The sequence below is a fragment of the Panthera uncia genome (genome assembly GCF_023721935.1).
Source record: "Panthera uncia isolate 11264 chromosome A1 unlocalized genomic scaffold, Puncia_PCG_1.0 HiC_scaffold_17, whole genome shotgun sequence".
NCBI lineage: Eukaryota > Metazoa > Chordata > Mammalia > Carnivora > Felidae > Panthera > Panthera uncia.
In genome coordinates this window covers 23,227,093-23,245,970 of record NW_026057577.1, presented here as the reverse complement: position 1 = coordinate 23,245,970, position 18,878 = coordinate 23,227,093, and the positions used below count along the sequence as shown (strand labels likewise).

The following is an 18,878-nucleotide window of genomic DNA, read 5'->3' as shown; positions in this document are numbered from 1 at the left end:
ATGGGAATTAAGGAGGCAATTGGGATGAGCACTGGGTGTTGTATGTAAGTGATGAATCACTAAATTCTACACCTGAAAGTAATGATACACTGGATGTTAACTACCTGGAATTTAAATAAGAACTTGAAAAACAGTTGAATAGTAGTCTGGCTGAGTACAGGATTCAAAATCACATTTCCTCAGAACTCTGAAACACTCAACTCATGATCCTCTGGCGTCCATGTGACATTCATTCCATTATAGACCATCATTCCTTTATTAAGCTTGTAGAATTTTCTCTTTGACTTTCTAATATTCTCCCACAATGTGTCTAGGTATGGGTCTCTACTTATGCGTCTCTGAGCTTGGTGATGCATCCTTCTATCTGAAGGTGCATGTCTTCCTGTATCACTGGAAATGAGATTATGATACAAAAGAAAAAAAAAAACAAACTCTGCTAACCTCTACCTAACCATTATTGGTTACATCAGCAAATCAACTCGAATCATTGAATTAAATAACACTCTACACGCCATCTAGAAAATATGATCACTGAGGCATGCCACATGCAGAATGTGCAAAGCTAGTAGATTCCTCCCTTGTCTTGCTGCATGCAATTATTTCCACCAATCAGCCTGGATGTTTACCAAGAATCAGCTGCATCTGTTTGAACTCACATAGGTACAACATTTTGTAATCATGTAATCTAATCGAACACTAAATATTTAGCAGTGAAATGGGACTGTAAAGGCGTCTTTGCTTCCATGAAAATTTTGGAAAAACTTGAGAAAGGTAAGTCGCTAAAAGAAAACTGCTCTAATTTTATTTGGGATGAAACAATTGTAAAAGATCTGAAACATTTAGAAGTCCAGGATTCTGCACAAAAATTACGTTGAATTTGTCTTCAGTTTTTCTTCCAAATATAGAAACCCATATTGGGAATTGGTTTGCATGCATGCTGAGTAAGGCTCACCTGGAATACCAGTTATCTGACCTACATTCAAAGTATCTGGCCTCACATCCAAAGCTTGGCTGATAAATATAAATATATATGTGTGTGTGTGTGTGTGTGTGTGTGTGTGTGTGTGTGTATGTATATATATATGTATATGTATATGTATATGTATATGTATATATATATGTATATGTGTATATATATATATATATACATACACACACACACACATATGTGTGTGTGTGTGATTTAAATTAGAATAAAATGTTTAGGGTACTTTGCATTCATTTAAAAAATTCTATCCTTTAAATGGGTAGAAGTAAAGAATCAGATATGTGTGCAAAGTTTATCCAATGATAAACATGGACTTACTTATAAAAATGAAAAATTGGAAACAACAGAACATTGGTGAAAAAAATTATAGTACATTCACACACAAAAAAATCCCACCCTTTCACTTATTTTTAAAAGTTAACTGCTATTAAATTTGAAGCATCTAGATCTATGATTCATGGCTCACAACTTTTCTTTCATATTGTGGACCCATTTGATTGAACATTTATATTATGTTCTGGGATAATTTCTGGGCTTGATTTGCTAGGTTAGAAATTTACTTGTCAATTCACGCATGGAGTTTTTAATTCTAATGACCACTTATTTTTAGATCCATTGTATCTAATCATTTATTCTGGATAGCAGCTGTTGCTGTATGTTTTAAATTTACTTTTTCCACGAATATATATCCATTCTTATACTTCCATTAAAGTATCTTACCTATTCTTTTTTTTTTTAAGTTTTTTTTAATGTTTATTTTTGAGAGAGAGAGAGAGAGAGACAGTGTGTGAGCGGGGGAGGGGCAGAGACAGAGGGAGACACAGAATTCCAAGCAGAGTACAGATTCCAATATCGGCATAGAGACTGACGTGGGGCTCGAACTCACAACCCATGATATTATGACCTGAGCCGACGTCGGACGCTTAATCAACCAAGCCACCCAGGCGTCCCACTTATTTATTCTATTAATTTTGTTGCCTCATGTATTAACTTGCCAGAGTTTGAGGACTCTCCTTTATATGGTTCATTTTCTTAGATTCTTGGGTGTCAGCTCGTATGTTTTTGGTTTCCCTGCTGTCCTATCTGTTGTGACTCCTCCAGTTATTTGCCAAAAGAGGTGAGACGTTCTGCTGGATGCAGGGTGCCAACAGATCATCTATGGAGGAGGAGACCCTGTGTCCTCTGGTGTCACCAGCATGCCCAGGAAGGCTCTGCCTTTACCCTCTCTGACCTTGTGTAGGCACACACATTTGGCTTCCATGGATTGTCATAACTGGACATGAAAAAAATCCAGTGCCACTTCTGCTCCCTGTGTTCCCGCAGTTCTGTTAGAACCCCCACCATTCACAGATGTTTCCTAATGTCTCTGTGTGTTCCATCAATCCAGTCCACACTGTTGTCAGTCTTCCAAGAGATAGTCAGCACGTCTAATGGCATTTTTTTATAATAATGCTTTAGATTTATTTAGAAGATCATTTCTGTCATTCCTAAGATTTGGCTTGAACAAAGAAGATAGATGTGTGAGGTCAATCTGCAATCTTTACTTTTTTCATTTGGATGTCGATTCCATTTCGTCTTCCCAGTTTCCCTCCTGCACGAGCATTCCCCGGACCCTCCCCTTACACTCTCTCCTCCTGCCTTAGTACTGGTACCCAATAAAGTGTCTTGGCCGAAATGGATACCCTAAAATATTTCTGTTCATAACTTGCTGTGGCATCAGATAGTGTGGGATTAAAAAAAAAAGGCATAAACTGCCAAAAAAAATTGAATTTGTACAGGGCAGCAGATTCTGTATAAAGACCTAATCAAAACAATTACTGTATAAAACTTAAAAATTAAGCGCATACAGTTTTAGTAGTCACTCTTTATAATCCTGGAAGAATAATCCCAATATCAGTGATAATCATTTCCATAGTCCATTTAAAGGGAACCATAGGCAAGTTGTGTACCGATCTAGTTTAGTTTAGCACACCTCCTTAGGTGTGCTTTAAAAAACAAACAAACCACAATGTGTTAATTTTGAGCCAACATCATTGTTGCACTCTTTCATAAAAATTAATTTGGGGATGCCTGGGTGGCTCAGTCCGTTGAGTGTCTGACGTTGGCTCAGGTCATGATCTTGCAGTTCGTGAGTTTGAGCCCTGCGTCAGGCTCTGTGCTGATAGCTCAGAGCCTGGAGCCTGCCCTGGATTCTGTGTCTCCTCCTCTCTCCCTGCCCCTCCCCTGTTCATGCTCTCTCTCTCTCTCTAAAAAATAAATAAACATTAAAATTTTTTTTAAATTAATTTGTTGCTTTTTTGTATTTTAATTTTTAGAGATTGTAATTTAAAACAAAATAAAGTATTACACATGCTGCATTTTATTCAGTGGTTTTTACTGGGTGCCTAACTCAAAACCAGGTATCTTGCAAATGCTGTGGATATGGAAAGAAAGGAATAACACAGCACCACCAAAGTACTTGGGGCATACCTACATTTGTACCTATCTCAAACTATTGTATTCCCCTGTTGCCATTTGTCACTGACAAGCCAGGCTGGGAGCTCCTTGAAACATATCAAGGCTGCTTCATCTTCTTTTTGTATTCTCTGTATCTGCACAATACTTTGCTCAGAAGACTCGCTCAATAAATGTTTAATTGCTTGGTATTATGATATTTATGGACCTACTGGGCCTAATATGGCTGAAATAAGATTATTGTTCAATATTAGAGACTAATAAGGGGAAAGAGAAATAGTAAGAACACTTCAAACAGAAATAGTAAGAATACTTCATATATCAGTTGCTAGACAAACAAATACAATTTGCGCATTTTGTAAATAGGAAAAACGAGATCCAGAAAGATTAAATACTTTGAAGAGGCATCACCTAGCCATGTACCCAAAATATCTATTCTAGCACTTTTCCTTTCACAGCACAAGTTAGCCTGATATCTGGAGAATGAATTGGCCAACCTTATAAATGTTTACCACTTTGCAATCCTGGATAGCTGATGATCTATTTCCTTTGATAGAGAGTTTGGGATCTTTTCAAATATGTAGTAATCCAAAAGGCATTGAGTTCAGGCACCAGAAGGCAAAACTAGCTGCTGAGAGGAGGTGGGGGAAGGTAGACTTAGTTATCTGCTCTTTTCTAAGCAACTAATAATCAGAAAGCTTTTACTTACTGAGAAGGAAAGAAAAAAAAAACTGTTGCAAAAGAAAAGCCGTTGCATTTATAAATAATTCACCCCTATAGAAAGTCACCATGACTCCCCACATTAGAATTACAGGATCACAGAATTCTGGAAATACAAAAGAGCAAGTACATAGCCCTTTGATAACCAATAGTTAGAAAAAGCCCGTATTCCAGCAGACAAGGCTTTTGAGGTCTGACCTCACCAGACATTTTAGGATCATTTCCCCTTATTGCACCTTCTGGCCTTAATCATAGGAGATTCTTATTTTCATTCCTTTGGTAAGTGTGCACTTTTAAATCTTCAACATCACTCCTCTACCCAAAACACTCTTCAGCCCCATACTACTTGGGTAATGCCTCTTGATGCTTCAAAACTCTGTTAAATTCTGTCTGCTTTGGGAAGCCTTCCCTGACTCCCCAAACTGGATTTTACCTCAGGCATAAGATTTGATTCATCATGTCACTGTCCCAAGGATACCTGTGTCATAACCACTTGTGTATAATGTCTTTCTCCTAATCTGTAAGTCCCCAATGTAGGATGTAGGAAACATTTAACATCTAATAGAATTGTAATTCTATCCTCCAGTTTTTAATTAAACCATTCAATCCTCGAATTTTACTAATGAACACTGAAGCCCAGAGAGGTAAGACTTGTCAATTGTCAGAGTACAAGCCAATGTCAGAGCTCAGATAACAAATTATGCTCTCTTTCCTAATTCACCCTCATAAGGGAAAAAGGGCTGGCATGGTAGAGTCTGGAGTAACAAACGCACTCTTCTTGGCTATCTGCCTAACTTTTTACTCAAAAGTCTGACTGCTATACTGTATTGCTGGCAACGTCAGATTTCCTCAATAACAAAGACTTCCCAGTTCAGAACATATACATATGTGGCTAATAGGAAAAGTGAGCAAAAGTCCAACATGATAAACAGGGAGGTATGTCAAACTCCTGTTCAGTCTATGAAAAACCTACTCATAATTTTAACTTTGCTCCCTTAAGTATGGAGAGAAGGCATAGCTCATTTGGAAAATCTGACCAAAAGCCCACATTTCAACACAGTGAAATGCTTTATCCCCTATTGCTTCTACCACACCAGGAACTTTCTATATGTAATTATTTAATCTCTAGCCAAAAACTAGTGGACAATGAAATCCCCACAAAATGTTTCCCCCAGTGAAGTGTTCAAACATCAGTTCCACAAAAAACATTTTTAAAAGCTTTTCATGTAATTTTTCCATGCCAACTTTTTTCACTCATGGCTACAAATGTCCGTATTTGAATATTCATCATTATGAGCATCTGGTAAAATATAGCCCTGTCCAGCAATTTACATCATTTGACTATGAGACCTTAGGAGGGCATAGGTAAAAATTTCCAGTTTCATTTTGTCTGGATTTTTAACCATCTTTTTCCACTTCATGGCTTTGGGTGGTTTTGATTGCACTGATATTTTCTGCTCTCCATTACTATTGGGTTTTTCTACCAATGAGCAGGTTGCTTTCAGACAAGTCCTTGTGGACTTCATCAATGGCTCACTAGAAATGGCAGAATGAAGCCACAAATCACATTAGTGTTTTCAATATCTTGTGGGTTTTGCCTTAAACCAGTAAATAAATGCCACAATGGTGATGCCCCCATAATAAGGTGGATGTACTTAATGCCCGTGAACTGTACATCTACCAGCGGTTAAAATGGTAAATTTCATGTTATATATACTTCACCATAAAGTAAAGGCCAACTTACAGGAGGTAACAATTTTCCCAAAACGTGGGTCAAGACAGAGGAGGGAAAATCCAATGATGATCTCTACTGTTCAGATACAGCAAATGAGTTTTACTTTGCAGTTCCAACAGGCCTCTAGGCAAGGCTCCCAACCCTACTACTTTCTTCTGTGGAGTGGACAACAGGAAAGCCAACTACTGCCAAAAGAAATGCAAACCTCACAAAGAGAGTTAACCCATAGAATCATGCATGACCCTTTGCATACTGACTGGGTTCTAAGGTCATGGATGACTCGGCAGCTCCGAATCTTTGAGTTACTTCTCAACTCCTGTCCCTCACAGAACACTGAACAGGTGTCCAGTGTGGCTGTGCATGTGTTTAAATTCTAGACAGCTGTCAGAATGTAATTCCCTAGAGGATTACACTGTTCTGACAATTTTGAAAGACATGAAAAAAAAAATGAGATAATAAATGCGGAACTGGTGGTGGGGTGGGAGGGGGCAAACATGGAGAAGATTCCACACTGAGCAGACTGGTTGTCTTCCAAACTCCTAAAAGAAGCCACGTGGTGGGCTTATTTTGGAAAACACAAGCAGCAAAACCAGCAGGAAGAGTTACCCCGAGGCAGTTTGATACCATGTTCGGAAGAAACGTGTAACCATATAGGAGAAGGCTGTTAATGCATCCCATTAGCCTTTCGATTCACTGAATGCCTTGGAGATGTTCAGCGGGAGGTAAATGGAAGGCACTACTGCGTGGTGCAGACTACGGTGAATGAAGTTCAGGGTGCATGCAAACCAGCCCGGTCTCTAAGGGGAGAGGGAGGAGTGGCGGGAAAGTGGAAAGCTGGGGAAGGAAGAGCGCTTACCAGGCCACCTCCACAGGTGCTGAAAGAGGCCAGCGAGCCAGGGTGCTGCAGCACCGCCCCGGTGTAGAAGCAGGAGGCGTCGGGCGGCGCCGGAGGGCGCCGGGCCGCTGCTGCCAGCGTCGGGACGGGGCCCGGACTCGGGCGCTGCTCCACCGCGAAGCGCGGCGCCAGGAAGCGGCCATCTCTCCGGAGCAGCAGGTACAGGTCCCGGGAGAAGGCCGGGATCCGCAGCAGTACCTCGTCACCGTCCGCCTCGGCTTCCTGGGCCGGGGGAGGAGACGGGGGTGGCTGTGGGGGCGGCGGCTGCCACGAGGCCGGGGCGCCCGGGGACAGGGCGGCAGCCCCGCCGGATCCCCGCGGCAGCTCCTGCGATTCGAACTCCTCCTCCTCCTCGCCCGCTGGCGGCGACGGCGGCCGAGGTCGGGGCCGGGGTGCGGACTGGCCCTCGGCGGGCTCGCCCGGCGGCGCCGGGGCCACCGAGCGCACCTCGCGGGAGCTGCCAGCCGCCTGAGTTCGGGCGCCTCCGCCGCCCCCAGCGCCGCGCACCCAGCCCGGGTCCGCGCTGCCCCCGCTGCCGCCCGCCGCATCCACCGGCTCCCGGCGCCAGAGTGCAGGAAACACGACTTCCCACTCCTCGCGGTCGGGGGTGAACTGCAGCCCTGCGGGCGGGGCAGACAGAGAAGTGCGGGGCTTAAAGTGCCGCGGTTCCAGTAGCACAAGCATTCCCAGGCTCACACTCGGTTCAGACACAAGGCTCTCTCGTGTTAATGCGCCGGAGACCACCCGTCTAGCCCCTGAAACTCTTGCAACCCCTGAAGCCTTGCGATCAGATTACAAATCCCGGCATTTTCAAAATAAAAGTACGATTATATGGGGGGAGGGGTGACGGAGTGGGGCAGCAAAGTTTGGTGACAGCACTTGGTTGTTGAAGGTAACCCAGTGCAAAGACTCCAACACAGATAAATTATTTTCTTAAGTGTATGTCAGAGCAAAGCGTCGCTATCAATTTCTGTATTTCCCCATTTTCCTCTAGGTGCTGTAATCGTACCTTTGCAAAGATTTCTCCTCTCATTAGAGGAAGGCTGACCATGCCAGGATGTTTAAAATGAGGTCGAGAAGTGCACTTCGCTCGCGAGCGTGACTCTCATCTGCACCCGCACGCTTTTTATTGCTACCCACTGAGCCCTGCTCGCCGCGCACCGGCTGCACCAGCCCTGCCCGCCCGTGCGTTCTCGGTTTCCGCCGGGGAAGTTGGAAAGCAAGCCCAAAGTCTCGGGAGAACTTACCTGAAACGATCCCATTCGACAAGACCCCCAGCTGGTAAAGGAGGCAGCAGCAGCAGATGTGAGTAAGGCGCATCTCGCGGCTCTTTCCGGGACCGCGCTCCCGCGGCCGCGGCTCCTTGCCCCGCGCGCGCCTCCTTGCGCGATCCACCGCGGGCGCCGCCGCCTCCCCGGAGCGCAAGGAGGCCGGGCGGCGAGTTTGCCCGGGCCCTTTGTCTGCCGGGGGTGGGAGGGGGGTGCTGTGTGACTCCGAGAGGCTGCCCGAGCCCGGGCGGGGGGGGCGGGGGGGGGGAGGAGCGGGGGCAGGCAGCGCCGCGGCCCCGCAGCGCTTTGGCTCCCTGGCGAATTAGGTGATGAGTCTATTTTCTGTGTTCTGGACGCTGCGAGAGTTTCCGGAGCCCCACAGGATAGACCCACAGTCAGGAGCGAGCCGGCCGGCGCAAGGCTGGCAGGGCTGCCTCAGGACAGGCGGAGGACTGCCCCGCGCGGGCAGGAGCGCCGTGGTGTCGGAGCCGTGGCTCGCCGCCTGCACCCGCGCGGAACTGCCAGGGGCTGGTGCCGCAGTCCCAGCAACCTGGCGTGTGCTTCGCTCCGCACGCGCGGGCCGCGAGCTCTTACCCCGAGAGGCGCGGGAGGGAATTTGTGGCGGGACGAGGAGGAGACGCGACTCGCGAGGTGGGTGTGGAGGAGAAAAAAGTCAAGCAGACCTGACAAGAAAAAGGGAGCACGGGGTGCCCGCCCGGAGTGACTTTGCGGGACAAAGGTCCCAGAACACCACACACGTGCTGACACACCCAGTTGGGGTGGGGACCCAAATTCCCTCACCTGACTTCTGATTGGCCACTCCGACAGGCCGATTTGCATTCTCGCTCAGCACCCACTCCCACCCTCACCCCCCCCGCTGAGGTGTGTGCAGGTAGAAGTGCCTTTCCAGTCCATCCCACCGCCTAGTGCCGCCCCCCACCCCATCCTCACGTCACACAAAGCAAAACTTACTGCAGGCTTGAGCACAAAGCTGTGGCCCGCTTTCCAAAGACCTTTGATTTTTCTATCCATCTTTGTCTGTAGGAATTTTCTGAGGCTGCAGTTAATGTAATTCGTCATGGAGCGTGCTTCAAAGGTTCCCGGGACAGTAGACACCCTGACATTTCAGAGCCCCTTATCCCACCTTATCTTTCCGGCTTCCCATTCATCATTGCTATCAATTTTCCTCCCCTCCCCTTCTCTTGCTCACACACACACACACACACACACACACACACACTCTCCCTCCCCCTCTCTCTCCTAAAACAAGGGTGGGATTAAAGGGACTGACATTAATATTGTATGCTAAAGATCACAGATAAAGTGAGATTATTTTGTCTCTTACCCTTTTGTACATTAAAAAATATATCGTTTTGTTATTTCTGTCTTTGAGGGGAAATTTAACCTTAAATATGCTTGCTTCCTTTGTTACAGATCTACATGGTACCCAGTCCCTTTTCCACACTTCTTCCTTGGCCACATCAAACCTTTCACATCAGTCTCAAGGGTGATTGATCTAACCTGCCATATGCATCCTCTGGACTAGGCCAGTCACCTAGAAATGAGTTAATGCAAATCAGTTTTTTTTTTTTTTTTAAATTCCAGCAGGAGATTGGTTCCCCACTTCCTTTGTTATTTTACCTTCCGTTCTCCGTGTCAGAGGTGACTACTATGCCTTTAAGGGAGGCAGACTATCTTATTTCAAAGGAAAGCCATTGTTTGAATAAGCTGAGTCTTAGAATACTTTGAGTTGTCCTGAGTTTAAAAACAAATACGAAGACACTCTAGGTGTGTTTGTCAAAAGTTCTCTGCCTCCAAACCTTGTCTTATAAAATCTCAAAAACCAGAGTAACTAGGGTGGGTGTGGATTTCTAGACATTCGAGAAATATCTGGGTTACTTAGAAACCTACACACTCCTTTTTATGGGACTCAATTATACAGACTTAAAACTGGGCAAGAAATCAAAGGCAGTTTATTTTTAACAAATAGAATGAGTTATTAAGACAGAAGCTAGTTTTAATGAAACATCTCCACTAGGATATAGGTCTTAAATGTCTCATCTAATTTGAACAACAATGGCAACAAAAATATGAGAGTAAAATTGCAGAAGGAATGCATATTAAATTGTCTGTATTTACCGGCATACATTTGTGATTCTTTAAAAATGATTAAATTAAATATACTCAGAAGCACAGGTCACCAATAGAAGTTCCTTTCTCTGTCCTTTTTTGTCCCTACTGACACATGATCCCTGATTGTCATGGAAAGGTTTGCCTAACTCCCCTCTAGCTATAATCTTTCTCCCATTTGAAATACTGTTATAATTTATTTGTATGTTTTCTAAGGCTTTTATAAATCATTTGGTTTGTGTACATTATGTACATATTTCTTCTTCTAGACTCTTTTTTTTTGGAAAGTTAGGATTTCTTTTACATATCTTTTTAAAATTTTTAAAAAGATTTTATTTTTAAGTAATCTCTATACCCAACATGGGGCTTGAACTCACAACCCAGACATCAAGAGTTGCATGCTTTACTGACTGAGCCAGCCAGGCACGCCTCTTTTGTAGATCTTTTTTTTTTTTCAGAACACACTGCCTAGTTCAATGATTTGCTCTGAATAGGTATAGAAATTCTAAGGAGATTCTCTACGATCATTTAGAAGATGAGAGAAATTGATTTCTGTAGGGGATTTTATTCCAATTTCTTAATCCAGAATTACAATACTAACTCTGTTAGTGATCACCCACTATCAGCATGATTTATCTGACTTACAGAGAGAACAAGCCTAACAGAAAAAGAACTTGTAGGAAGTTTTTGTGCTCTAGCTAAAGAGACTTAGATGTGCAAATAAGAACATCAGTTAAAGTGGGTTTGAGTGTGTATGTATGTATGTGAAAGAAAGAACTAGCCTGATTTGGGATTGAGTAAATTGTGCACAGTGAAATAAAGGAAAAAAGGCAGGACTGTGACATGTGTGTGTGTGTGTGTTACTAACCTCAGAGAGAAGAAAAGAGCAGCTGGGAAAAATATGTTGGTTAAGACAGGTCACTACATATGTCACCAGATGGTAGCTAGCATCAACCAAGCTCAGCTTTTGTGGGGTGGAGGTAAGTGACAAAGCATCAGAGTAAGTGGAACCAACTGTTCTTATACACAAGGTGCTCACATGTTGCATTTTATAAACCATGCTTCTCTACATAGAAAGTTGGCTTTGATGCCTTCAGCCCTTCCTCATTCTCTCGACTCACTGGCCCTAAGCCTCTCCCAACTTAAAGCTAATCTTAAATCCTTTCCCCTCCACAACACCTTAAAATATTAGAAAAAACAAGAACGCGTTCACTGAGTTGCCTGAAGAGGCTTCGGCACCAGAAGGAGAAATCCAAACAGAGCCATGAAGATGAGCTGAGTAGAGAAGACACAGCAAGATGCCTAGAATTTAGAGGCCAGAGTACCAGAGCTACATATTGAGTATAATAGTTTTCTACTGAGACATAACAAACTCAGCAGTTTAAAACAGTAAACATTTATTATCTCACTCTGTTTCTGAGGATCAGGAATCTAGGAGTAGCTCACCTGGATAATTCTGGCTCAGGGTCTCTCACAAGACTGCAGTCAAACTCTTGGCCAGAACTATAGTTTCTCAAGACTTAACGGGACATAGAGGTTCTGTTTTCAAAATCACATGGTTTTTGGCTGGAAACTTGTCACCTGGACCTCTCCACTGGCCGCGCATTGCATGTGTTCTCTGGGAATAAGTGATTCAAGAGAGAGAGAGTGCACCCACAGTGGAAAGTTGGTCTTTTTATAAAAAGACCCCATCTTGAAAATGGCATACCATTACTTCTGCCGTATTCTATTCATAAGAAGCAAATCACTAAGTCCCGGCCCACAGTGAAATGGAGAGCACTCAAAGAATGTATGGGAATATTTTAAAAACCATCGGGGGTGGGGAAGAGCCTGGGTGGCTCAGTCAGTCAAGTGGCTGACTTTGGTTCAGGTCAGGATCTCAAAGTCACTGAGGTGGAGCCCTGTGTCGGGCTCTGTGCTGACAGCTCAGAGCCTGGAGCCTGCTTCGGATTCTGTGTCTCCCTCTCTCTCTCTCTGCCCCTTCCCCACTTGTGCACTAGCTCTTGCTCTCTCTCTCTCTCTCTCTCTCCCCCTCAAAAATAAACATTAAATGTTTTTAATATAAAAAAATTTAAAAAACATCAGAGGGCATTTATGCCCCCTGACCATAAATTATTTGCATTCCTTCCATGTGCAGAATGCACTCATCCCTTCCCAAGGCCCTCAAAAGGCTGATCCTATGAAAGCAGCCCCTCAATGTTCAGAATCTCTCTCTGTAAATCACATCAGGTGTGCATGGATGTTTTCAGCATTGTTCATTAGGTAGAGCTCCTTGAATTTAGTCTTTCTTCTTCTACAGACTTGTGACACTATAGGAACAGTATATTTGCCACCCATACATCCAACATACTGTGGTGAGACATGCAGGGACAACTGCCATAGACGTTTCTGTTTACAAGGGAGGAAAAGAGGAAGCACAAAGGAGACACTGGCTCAGGCACAAAGGGACCACTGGTCCACAGCAATTCTGAAATCTAATTGGGAAAATGTTTAAAGTTCCTTGATTATGTCTCAAGGTCTGAGAATAATTCTCCATGGTGCTGTGTCTTCTCCCTGGGAACTGGTTTCTGCTCTGAGTCACCCTCCCATTTTCATGAGAGACGGGATGTGTTTACAAACAAATCATTTTCTCAGATGACTTCCTAACAGTAGAACTTACACATCCAGCAACTCCCTATCATTTTATGTGGTCTCTACCCATTTTGGTCCCAAAATATTTACCCACATTTAACTGTTTTTCAAACTTTGAGAGTCTTTTGTGAATCTTCACGGGTTTCACTTTTTATCCATGAGACAAAAGCCATCCCCTCAAATCTCTTTAAGATAAACCCTTCCCTACCTTGGGTTTCTGAGGAGATGCATGTTTGTACACTTGTTAGAATTCCTAGTGTTCCACTGAAAGGATCCTGGGGAAACAACTTAAAACACTTTAGAGGACCTTCACTCTGACAGAAAGAGGCTCTGAATGTCCATGTGCAATCATGATGAGCTCTTAACAAGGGATTTTACAGTCACACCTTTGACTTCATCATTACGCCGTGCTTTCCTGAAAGCAATTTCTTCTTAAGTTTAGCATTATTTTCCAAATAAAGAAGTGGAAAGGTCCAAAGCCATCAAGTCCTGGCTACTTTATGTGAACAGCCTCCTTTAGTCACTCTCCCTCCTTTCACATTTTCTGTAAGCAGGAAGAAACCACATGGCAACTTCCAAAATTTTTGGAAATTTCCTCCTCAGCTTGATGAACCAATACATTAGGCCCATTTTCTATAACAGACAAGAGTCTTGATAAATGTAATGCCAATGTGTTATAAGGATTCTTTCCTTTAGTTACAATAATATTCACCTCATTTTCCTAAAACCTCTTAGCTTTAGCCTAACCCAAGATCATATGGCTTAAACTAAAAGCCTTTTTAAGGGATTAAAGAAATTAAATTTATAGTTTAAAAACTTCAAAAAAGAAATCTCTATCTCCATACACTATCAGTGGTCACTGAACATTTATTTTTAAAGTAACACCAATGCTACATCATCTTTCTCAGAAAAAGGAACTTTGCATCTCAATTTATGAAGCTGGCATTACCTTCATATGAAATCCAGAGAAAGCCAGTACAGAAGTGAAAATACAGGTTAATATCTCTCATCAATATAGATATAAAATTAACAAATTTAATTCAGCAATATATCAACAGAATAATGTAATATGGCCAGTGAGATGTATATAAGGAATGCAAGGCTGGTTCAGCATTCCAGAACAATCAATGTAATCCATGATAACAACAGGCTAAAGAAGAAAATCATACAACCATACCAAACGAAGTGGAAAGAGCATTTAACAAATTTCAATATCTGTTTATGATTAACACTCTCAGCAACTTGAAATAGGAACAGAAGGGAAATTCTTTAACTGGATAAAGAATATCTATTTTTAAAAACTATAGCTAAGAATGAAAGGCAAACGCTATCCTTCTAAAATTGAGACCTAGGCATGGGTGTCCACACTCACCACTCCTATTCAGAACAGTTTATTGGAAATCTGAGCCAGTGCAATAAAGCCTTCAAAGGAGATAAAAGTAATATAAATTGGAAAAAGATAAATAAAACTGTCCCTCTTTGCCAATGACATGATTGCCTATGTAGATAATTCTCAAAACAAATGCAAAACAATTCCTAGAGTAATGAGCAAGTTCATAGAATACAAGGTTAACACCAAAAATCAAACATATTTCTATATACCACCGATGAACAAATGGCAACTAAAGTTAAGATTCAGTACCATTTACATTCACTCCTAGTGAAATGTTTAGGTATAAGTCTAATTAAATATCTATAGGATCTATATGTTGAAGACCACAAGACAACAAAAATTAAAGACCTAAGTAAATGAAAAGATACAGTGAGATATAAGAATAAGCGTATTAAAGATGACAAGTCTGCCCAAACATTCGTTTTGTTTATAGCAATTCTTATCAACATCCCAAAATTATTGTGTATATATAGACAAATTTATTTTTTTAATATACCTGGAAACAAAAGAAACTAAAATAGTGGGGGAAAATTGACAATGGATAATAAAGTCTGAGGTCTCAATACCACCTAAAATTAAGGTTTAATCCATAGCTACAATAACCAAGGTATTGTGGTATTCCATAGATCAATGGAACAGAATAGAGCCCAGAAATATATTCTATGCAAGTATAGTTAACTGATTTTTGTAAGATGAAAAAGTAATTCAATGGAGAAAGGATATTTTTTTTCAACAAATGGGATTGGAGCAACTGGACACCATGGACAAAAAAGAAAAAAAACACAACTTGAACCTCATATCAAAACTAACTCAAAATGGATCATAGATCGAAATATAAAACGTAAGACTGCAAAACATGAAACTTCTTGAAAAAAATATGAAACAAAATTGGTGGTCATTGTAACGTAGGGTTAAACAAAGAGTTCTTAGACATGTTCTTTAGAAAAGAACAAAGAGTTATTTTCCAGAAACAAAATAATAATAAAAAAGTATTAAAAATGATAGATTGGACTCCAGTTAAGAGCTTTTCTTTTTTTCTGAAAAAGACTGTGTTGAGAGAATGTAAAAATGGGCCTGGGATAAGATATTTGAAAACCACATGTATGACAAAGGTCTTAAATTCAGAATATTTTAAAAAATCTTTGAATTCACTGCTACCAAAACAAATAATCCAACTAGAAAATGGGGGAAAGACTTGAAAAGTCAGTACATGCAGAACCAAGAAGCACATGAAAATGTATCAAACCTCATTAATTGGTAGAGAACTGCACATTAGAACCATGATTAAATATCATTAGATGCCTGTTAGAATGCTAACATACAAAATGCTGACAATATTCCAAGCACTGACAAGGATGTGGAGTCAACTGGAATTCTCATACATTAAATAAACTATTAAATACTATTAATACAAAGGTATTATGCTGAATGAAAGTCAATCTCAGAAGACTATAAGCTCTTTTATTCCATTTCCATGCTGCTTTTGAAATGACAAAATTATAATGATGGAAAACATCAGTTGCTTCCTGGGATTAGATTTTGGAGGAGTGTGTATGTATATAAATCGCAAAAGGAAATTTCACTGTGATAATGAAATAGTTATGTAGCTTAATCATAGCTGTGATTATACAAATCAATAATACATGATAATATTTCATAGCAACATAACACACAGCTGGTGAAATCCAAGTTAAGGCCTGTGGTTTACTCAATAATATTGTATCCATATCAATTTCCTTGTTTTGATAATGTGCTATGGTTATATAAGACATTATCATTGATGGAAACTGGATGAAGGCTGTATAGGAACTATTTGTATTATATTTACAAATTTGTGAGTACAAAATTATTTCAAATAAAACCTGAAGTACAGCTTCTTCAAGGTACTTTAAGCTTTCACTAATACCCTCCTTAATGGTCACCACCCAGCTTCAAGCCACACTCACAATTTAAGTTACTGTTGTTACAGAAATAGTTTAAGGTCCCAGAATATGTGTTATTTCTGTTGTTACAGAAATACTTTAAGGTAGCAAAATATGTATTAGTTATTTATTGCTACATAAGAAATTACTCAAAAACTTTGCATCATAAAAAAAATAAATAAACATTTGCTGACACAGTCTCTTAGTGTTTAGAATTCAGGGATGGCTTATCTGAATAGTTGTGGCTTAAGATTTTGTACAATGTTGCAACTCAGCTGGTAGCCAGAGCTGATAACTTGATTGTACAGTACAGTCGCTGATAACTTGATTGGCTGAAAGACTCTGGCTTCCTTTGGAGCAGCTCTTTGAGAAGAAGCAAAAGAGTGCACTCAAGAAAGAAGCCACACAGTGTTTTAGTAACCTAACCACGGGAGTGATAACCCATCACTTCTGACAGTCTATTTGTCAGACATGAGTCACTAAGTTTAACAACTCAAAGGGAATTGTTATTCCACAATTTGATGGAAGGAAAATTAAAGAATTTGTGGATGTATTCTTAAAACTACCACAGAGAGTGAACTCTGGATGTTTGCTGAGAAAACTTTGAAGTAATTGTCTGTGTTCTGATTTGTGCATGATATGAAGAAAATACCAACAGTCTGAGTGAGGCGGGGGGGGGGGGGGGGGGGAAGCAGAGAATGTTAGACTAAAAAATACTTCAAGTGTCGCATATTCCCACCAGCTAGAGTGGAAGGACCTCGTAATTCAAGGGGGCATTTGATAGTGCTCTCAGAAAATTACATGTTTGATAGTTAGGGGCTAAATTAGCCCTGTAATTAAAATTGATTTGAGCTCATTCCAACAAGGCTTAGAAGTAAGTCTCAAAATGATATATCTGATTCCAAGTAACTTAACAGGCTACTAGAACAAAGTCCATTGTTTTTAAAGTAATAATAATAAATAAGCAGCAAGGATGACAAACTCTCATTCTGTGGCATCCAGTATAAAACTGCAGGCATGCAAAAAGCAAAAAAAAAAAAAAAAAAATTGCCCACAAGGAGGAAATGTCAATTAGTAAAATTAGATTAGGCATGACAGAAGGAATGGAATGAGCCATCAAAACCATTAAAGCAGCTATGTAGATATGCTGTAACTTCATAAGAAGATAGAGAAAAACAGGAACCTGATGATAAGGGACATCAAAAACTCAACTGGATATTGTAAAGATGAAAACTACAATATTTCAAATGAACAACACACCAAGTGGGGTTGAAAGCAGACAGGGCCCTCAGCAAGAAAGATTAGTGAACTTGAAGACATAACAATAGAAACTACCCCAAATGAAGGGGAGACAAAACAAAACAAAACAAAAAAACAAGAAGGAATGTCTTGAACGTTGGTGAGCTATGGAATACTAACAAATGATCCAACATATGAGTAATTGTAACATTGAAGGAGGGAAGAAATAGAACTATTTGAAGAAATTAGGCTAAAAATTATCTGAATTTGATGAAAACTACAAATGTATATATGCAAACAGTGCACACATAATGAAAACTATGTCAACACATATCTTAATCAAATTGCTAAAAACAAAAGAGAAATAAAAAATCTCAACAGCAGTCAGAGGAAAAAAAGACACATTATGTAGAGAAAGAAGGATAGGAATGACAGCAAATTTCTCAACAAAACCTATGCAAACTGAGGCGGGGAAGGGGGAGGGATGGGGGAGTGGGAATCCTTCAGCAGATACAAATTTTGTAAACCTTTTCTCCTCGTCTATGGCTTGCTGTCTTATTTACTAAGCAGTGTATTTGGAAGAGCAAACATTTTTAATTTTTATGAAGTCTACTTTTTAAATTTGTCCATGATGATGTATCCTTTGGTTTCCTAATTAAGAAATGTATGCATAACTCCATATCCAGGCTTTTTCCCTACATTTTCTTCTAGAACTTTTAAAGGCTTTCCTCTTACATTTACCCAAATGGAAATGCAATCCATTTTTACATTAATTTTGGTAGATAACATGAGAAAGAGTTCCTATTTTCATATGGATATCCGACATCATTAGTGATTACAGAAATAAATATTAAGTAAAAATTAAAACCATGAATAGATAATCTTACACACGCATTATATTGGAAAACATGTGAACTATCTGCAATATGAAATGTTTGCTAGGATGTGGAATAAATGAAACTCTCATGTAGTACTTATGTAAATGTAAAACGGTATAGCTATTTTGGGGGAAAAATGCTTGACAGCTTCTTATGTGTATCTTATGCATACATTGGTCATACAACCCAGCAACTCACTCCTAGATATTTACTAAGAGAAATAGTATATCCAGAAGACTACTGGCATTTCATACCATCTTTATTCGTAATTGCCCAAAACTGAAAACAACCCATATGTCCATAAACTGGTGAAAAGATAGACAATTTTCTTGTACCCTTGTAGTGGAATTGCACTTGGCAATAAAAGGAAACAAACTACTGATACACGTGACAATGCAGGTGACTCTTAAAAGGATTATTCTGTGTGAAAGTCTAGAAAAGATAAAGCGAAAGTGAAAGCTTATCAGTCCAAAGTGCCAGGGCTCTCTGGGAGACAGAGGATGAAGGAGTATTAGAGAACTTTCTTGGGTGACAGAAATGTCCTGCATCATGATTGTACTGGTTATATGACTCTGTTTTTCAAAATTCATTCAAACTGTATCCTTAACCAGTAGAATTTATTGTA

At 40.7% G+C, this 18,878-nt stretch overlaps 1 protein-coding gene across 1 annotated transcript in view; it reads right to left on the bottom strand.

Annotated features, from left to right (window-relative positions):
• The window catches only part of ADAMTS19 (ADAM metallopeptidase with thrombospondin type 1 motif 19), a 238,253-nt gene extending 230,132 nt beyond the window's left edge, over positions 1-8,121 (bottom strand). Inside the window, exons 1-2 of the mRNA XM_049649122.1 lie at positions 8,040-8,121; positions 6,754-7,412 (exon numbers count right to left, since the gene is read on the bottom strand). Of these exons, the coding sequence (XP_049505079.1) occupies positions 6,754-7,412; positions 8,040-8,112 (732 nt within the window). The 5' untranslated portion in view covers positions 8,113-8,121. The remainder of the gene's footprint in view (positions 1-6,753; positions 7,413-8,039) is intronic.
• Positions 8,122-18,878: the final 10,757 nt, after the last annotated feature.